At 37.7% G+C, this 6,571-nt stretch overlaps 1 protein-coding gene across 1 annotated transcript; it reads left to right on the top strand.

Annotated features, from left to right (window-relative positions):
- Positions 1-310: 310 nt before the first annotated feature.
- On the top strand, positions 311-6,571 carry LOC142610361 (LIMR family protein At5g01460). The gene is made up of 15 exons (XM_075782164.1): positions 311-809; positions 904-989; positions 2,441-2,556; positions 2,742-2,852; positions 3,395-3,493; positions 3,606-3,728; positions 3,938-4,000; positions 4,078-4,142; positions 4,495-4,604; positions 4,699-4,813; positions 4,922-4,987; positions 5,598-5,708; positions 5,787-5,853; positions 5,959-6,007; positions 6,096-6,571. Exons 1-14 carry the CDS (start codon positions 460-462, stop codon positions 6,004-6,006), a joined length of 1,530 nt encoding a protein of 509 aa, XP_075638279.1. The 5' UTR covers positions 311-459; the 3' UTR covers position 6,007; positions 6,096-6,571.

Here is a 6,571-nt window from a genome sequence, read left to right as displayed (position 1 = left end):
GTTCTTCTAATTAGGCGGAGCTCCCTTCCTAGTTCTTACAAGTCTCAAAACTCTCAAAGACACAGACTTTGAAACCAAAAAAGCCCACTCGTCTCGCTTTGACAGCCTGTTAACAATGTTTGTTGTCCCAGACAAACTTTCCTTTTTCCAGTAATACCCAAACCAAAATTCCCCCATCAGGCCATCACCATCACACTACAACGCCATCAAACCGTTCTTCAAACTTCAAAGGACAAAACAGTAATTTCACAACTTTACACGTCAAACTCCCTCTATTCGCCCTCCCCAACAAACCACCTCACCGGAGCTTTCCCCATTTCTCTTTCTCCAAATTCAAAAAAAAAAAAAAAAAAAAAGGAGCAGAAAAATTCAGATATACCAAAAGCCAAATTCCCAAAAAAAAAAAAAAAAAAAAAAAAACGAAACCCTAATTTCTCAATCACTCTCTCTTCGATTTCGATGGGAGATTTCAATCTCGCTCTCGTAATCGTCGCGGTAGTTGTGTGCATAATCGTGTTCATCTTCAATGTCTACCTTCTCGTCAATTACCAGCACCCGGACGATGCGAACCAAGCTTACTTCCCCAAATTCGTCGTCGTTTTGGGGCTCTCCGTCGCCGCCATTTCCATTCTCATGTTACCGGCCGACGTGGCGAACCGGCAGGCTTGCCAGCACGCGATTTACAATGGCGCGTGCAATCTCACGCTCCCAATGAAGGATCTCTGGCTCGCAATCTATATTCTCGACGCCGTGCTCGTTTTCTTCATTATCCCCTTCGCTATGTTCTACTACGAAGGCGACCAGGACAAGTAGGTACTTCTAGGGTTTCAAATTTTGTTAATAATTTTCGTTCTTTTAAGAAATCTCTGTTGATAATTTTTATTTGTTGTTTTTCAATTTTAGGACTGTTGGTAAGAGGATCACGAGCGCGTTGCTTTGGGTGGGGACTACGGCGATCGTGTGCGGTCTCGTGCTCGGAATTTTATACGGTTAGTTCAAAGCGAAATCTGATGTTTGATCTGAGCTACATTGATCATATATGGATTGCATTTTGGAGATTTAAAAGTTCTTGCCTCTATTACCATAGATTGTTATTTGAACAATTCATTTTGGATTATCTTTGTGTGTTTATGTGTGTGTTTCAATGCATTTTGTTTCACTTTAAAAATGTTAGGTTTTGAAATTGTCATGAATTGGTGTCAAGTTAAGAGTGTGACAGCTTAATTTAGCTTTCTAATGTAGGAAATTCCATCATTTAAATACGCGTTCATTTGCTAATTGGTAGTCATTTATGTGCTTCTTTGTGATTTTCATTTGACTGTAGAATAATGTAGGGTGAGGTGCACGTGCCAGGCTATGGAGGTCCGTCTAGAGCTATGCAATTGTCATAGGAATTAGGACGGAGAGTCTTATCTTTATAAACTAAAATGGTCGTACTCAATGCACAAAGCTTCCACTTCTGTTGGGTTTGGGAGAGGTTATTGGTAGGAAGCCTTACCCCCAATCCTTTTTTCGAGAGGCTGATTCTCATACTCGAAAGCCATGACATGCCACTTTGGGTGGAAGGCACTTGCCATAACACTAAGGCTCGACCTCTTCTATATATAAACTATTGGTTGAGTGTTTTGGACAACTTAGAAAAAATGCTCTCTGTAAGACATGATGGGGACTGTTAATTTTTCTTTGTCATAGGTTACGCGTTAAATATGGTGAAAAGTTTTATAATTAAAGAGTGGATCATCAAAGGAATAGCTTTTGGGTGAAATAAGTAAACCAAAATTAATTTACGGTTAAGGATTTAAATCAAGATTGACTGATTTAGGAGCATGTTAACACAGTTCTTTTTCTAGCACAGGTTAATACCCTTACATATTTGATGACAGTCAAGTGAGTTTTCATGGCATGCATCTGACTATTAGCTAATGCCAAGCATACAAAAAAAATGCTAAATGCAGTAGGTTCATAGGTCTGATTTATTGGAAGAATTTCCTCTTCTTCTTGTTTTTCCTCTGTCTTTTAGTGTCCTTCTGAAATGATTTACCATCCCATTAATAGATTCAGTGAACTTAAACCCATGCGATAATCTTTTTTTTTTCAAGAATATAGCGTAGTTGATTTTGTCTATAGAGTTATATTTGACGTTTAAGGCTGGAATTGATGAACTGTTTCTTGGAAATTTTCTGTTAGTTAAAACATAGTTTTTCTTTTGGCACTAATGTCAAAGCACTCCCCCCCGAGCACCCCCCCCCCCCCCCCCCCCCCACACACACACACACACACACACACACACACAAGAAAAGGGTGCCCCCTCCCCTCAATGTTTTCTTGGTTTTGATAAATTTTTAGTTTTCATAATATAGTTTTTCACCCTCTCAAGGTGTGCGTGGATCACTGCCAATCCCATACTAACTGTCATTTTTACACCATGATGATATGTTAGGACTAATTGGAAAGGTGGACTTCACTGTTATGCACCTTTCTTCATCCACTACTTCCTTTCCTAATACGTGGGACTTCTCCAGTGCTCAGCCGTGTATTGGAAGCGGTACACGCCAGGTTCTGTTTCAATTATGAATTAACCCACTTCTATGTAATTGTATTATTTTGAGAAACCATTCTTTTTGTTCATTTTTGCTAAGATTTACATTATCATTTTGCATATTGCTTGCTCAGTGAAGTTAGTTGTTCTCATTCTCAATCTGGTGCAATTTTTTTTCTGTGTTTTCTTGCACTTCTTACAGTGCTCTGCATATTCTGCAAGTGCTTCATCGGAGAAAACATGGACTATGCGCACTACCTTTCCAGAATATGTTGTTGCTCTTGCTACCATTGTCGGATCCGTACTGTTTGCGGTAGGCTCATTGTTGAAAACTTTGAAAGTTTTAACTTTTTAGTTGGTACACATAGATTTAATCTTAAAAGTTGACACTAGACAAGAGGTAGCCCAATCAACTGGGGAGCATGCCTCATGAAGTGAGGTTACTAGTTCTGATTCTTCCTTTTCCTCTCCTCTTGGCAAAACTTACTTATCCAAAAAAAAAAAAACTTCTGTATCTAATAACTATAATTGACTGAGAGGTGAGTTGTAATGTTAAGTATCTCATTAAAGGTCTGATGCTTTATCTGCAAGTGGTGTTACTATATTAATGGTCCTCAGAAACAAATCTGATCAAATCCATCTTTTTTTTTTTAAAAAGCAAGATCATTTCATTTTCTAGCCCAAGAGCCTTGTAGCTCAACTGGCATCTCCTGGGGTTTCCAATGGAGATGTCCAGATTCAAATCCCCCTCCCCCCATTGTAACTATTGAATCATCTAAAGGTCATTTCATTTTCTATATTTTTTCTCTACTTACCGTAAATTAAAAAATTTACTATGCCTCGTAACATATCCAGATATTTGGGGGCGTTGGTATTGCTTGCCTGCCATTGGGACTTATATTTTCATTCATCAGGCGTCCAAAGGCTGTTATCACTCGCTCACAGTATATCAAGGTGCTTCTTGATTTTGTATCATATAGATTAATAGTATGCCCAATTTTTTTTTCTTTGTTTCCATCTGCCTTAATGTTATTTCATGCGATGGTTGCTATACAATACACTGTAGGAAGCAACCGAACTAGGTAAAAAAGCAAAAGAATTGAAGAAGGCAGCTGATTCACTCCATCAAGAAGAAAGAAGTGGTTCTAAGGGTAGAAAGTGGCGTAAAAATGTAAAGGCAGTAGAAAAGGTATAGTTAAATCTTTTACTTTCATAAAAGTTTGTTTCACACCTAGCATTAGGTTTATATGCATGCACTAAGTACCACATATCATGTTTGGGTCCTTGAGAAGCCCCAATATTTAGTGGTAGAGAAATCTTATTCATACTGAACTTTTTAAGGGCTTTCTTCCCTCTTTTGGGTTGTTGAAACTTATATTGTGCTTGGGAATCTTGCAGGAGGTGCTCCAGTTAGAAGAAGATGTAAAGCTTCTTGAAGAGATGTACCCTCAAGGAGAAAAGGTGATGGTTGTCAACTATGTGACCTATTGCACTTGATTTCCTCCTCCTCCTATTAGTAATTTATGTCTTGACTACAGGCTGAGACTTCTTGGGCCATGACTGTTCTTGGGTACTTGGCAAAACTTGTGTTGGGAATTTTAGGGTAAGTACTGATATTAGACGTTTTATTATCTTGACGAATACCGTGATGAACCACTGATTGTTTTGAGGGGAACCAATATGTAACTAGAATTTAAGTGTGAGGTAGCTTTGATGGATTACTTTGTAGGTAAGGATTTACCTAAAATGGTCATGTGATCATAGGTTTTATGACCACTGTTTAGATGAAGTATATTTTAGATGATTGCTTATTTCTTTTGGATGTGATATAGGGGCCCTTTATTTATTTATTTATTTTGGTATTATTATGCATGATTTTGAAGTTCATCTAGTATTATGATTTGGTCCATGAGAAGTCTTATTCAACTTAATAATTCTATCTGCTCATTTATCAGGTTGATTGTTTCAGTGGCTTGGGTTGCACATATTGTCATTTATTTGTTGATTAGTCCTCCTCTGTCTCCATTTCTGAATGAGGTTTTCATCAAGCTGGACAGTGTCTGGGGTAACTTTGGACATAAATATTTTATTTTTCCTTTACATAATGACTATTTTTTGCTGAGTATTATTTTAATTTTTATGCTCTGCTACTTGATCAGGTCTTCTGGGTACTGTAGCTTTTGCTTTCTTCTGCTTTTACCTTCTGCTTGCGGTGATTGCTGGGGCAATGATGCTTGGTCTGAGATTAGTTTTCGTTACGATTCACCCCATGAAGTAATGGTTTCTTGTAGAATTGGCATTTTTTTGTTTTTGTTTTATTTGTTTGTTGCTGTAGGCTGACACTTTAGCGATCACTCATTGATTGAATTAATCTGTTCACAGATGGGGAGCCACTCTTATGAACTCTTTTCTCTTTAATGTTGGTCTTATTCTCCTTTGCTCCATCAGGTTAGCATCTTAGATCCTTTGCAGTTCTCATTTGCATTCTCTTGATATTTTAAATAGCCTGGGTCATAATTTAGTATAGGGCAGCATTTGATCAAAATAGGTGATGTTTTTTGAGCAAGTCACTCAATGGAAAGCTGGTCTTGCGAATCTTTCTGCCACAAGTCACCCCACTTATCTTTTAAGTGTTTTATTTTGTGTACCATGTAAAAAAGGACATATAAATTAAAGAGGTGATAGGGAGTATATAGGTTAGAAAAGCAGAGAAGAACACGTGTGCTTGACCCCTGATTAGTTTGTAGAAGATCCATACCTGACGGTCCTGACCCATTGTTGTTTAACTTGTGTAGCATGAAACAATTTAATGTATTGCTTTTAACTCTCTTCATGGTGTAACAGTATTGAAACAGCATTTTCTTAAATTAATAGCTTTTAAGATAAGATGCCAAGGGTCTTTTCTACCCCCACCCTTTTTTTTCCTTCCCTATCAGTCAAAGTGCCATGGTGAGAAATACCTTCAAAGAAATAGTTAATTCTCCCCCAATAGCCATAGACAGTCATCTTACTATTATTACATGGAAAGTCATTTTGACTTTGGTTTTTACTATTTCAGCGTGATTCAGTTCTGCTCTACTGCATTTGCATACTATGCGCAAGCAACTGCAGCACAGGAAATATTTGGCCACACGCTGGAATCTCTTCGTGGAATTAGATATTTGTACAAGTGAGTTACAATGGTTAAATCTGATTGGTCATGTCTATTCTACTAATTTTTTTGGGGGTATTAATGATTGTATTGCAGGTACAATGTGTTTCAAATTGCTTTCGTTGCTCTTGCGGGATTGACCTTTGTGTATTATGCTGCCTTTGTAAGTACTCTGCCCTGACCTGACATTTTCTTCATTGTTCTTCTTTGGTGCTTGTCATGCCTTGCCTGAAAGTAAAGGTCTTACATTGTTTCCTTCAAAATTTAGGGATGGAGAAGAAAAAAACCCAGTGGCAGGTTCCAACTTTCTTCTTGAGGTATGTTTTGCCTAGAAGAGCGTGCACCCACCTGGAGGCATCAGAATTCTCATTTTTATCATCTCTTTTGAAGTATTTTTCATATCAGATGTGTGGCCTAGTTTTGTTCTATGCTGGAAGGTCAGATTTGAAGTTCAGAGAATTAGGCATATATCATCTGAGTTCAACTGGATTAATGCAGTGAGAGTGGGATGGTGAGTGCTGCTCATGCCATTGTTGTTTCTGTTTGTTTTCGCCCTTTTGTATGTATTAGTCCTTTGTTTGACTTGTGTTTTACGATGGCTTGGGCATGTAATGAGACATCTTCTGCACGTGGCAACCAGGTTTTGAGAACCATCCTTGATGTAATATAAACCATTGAGCACAAAAAGTTGTATGAGCAGCCATTTATTTTCATAACTTAGTGTGTATTATTTGCCTTGTATTTTAAATTTATTTGGTGAAAAGTATTAGAAAGGTTCATCAGAAGGAATATGTGTACCAAGGATGATTATGAAAGATATTTGAGTTGATTTAACTGGTTCTGAATTCCAGCTTACCAGGTCATGTTTTATGCTTGAATAA

Source organism: Castanea sativa, chromosome 9, assembly GCF_040712315.1.
Source record: "Castanea sativa cultivar Marrone di Chiusa Pesio chromosome 9, ASM4071231v1".
NCBI classification, from domain to species: Eukaryota; Viridiplantae; Streptophyta; class Magnoliopsida; order Fagales; family Fagaceae; genus Castanea; species Castanea sativa.
The sequence above is the reverse complement of the archived record's forward strand: the minus strand, read 5'-3'. Positions and strand labels throughout refer to the sequence as shown.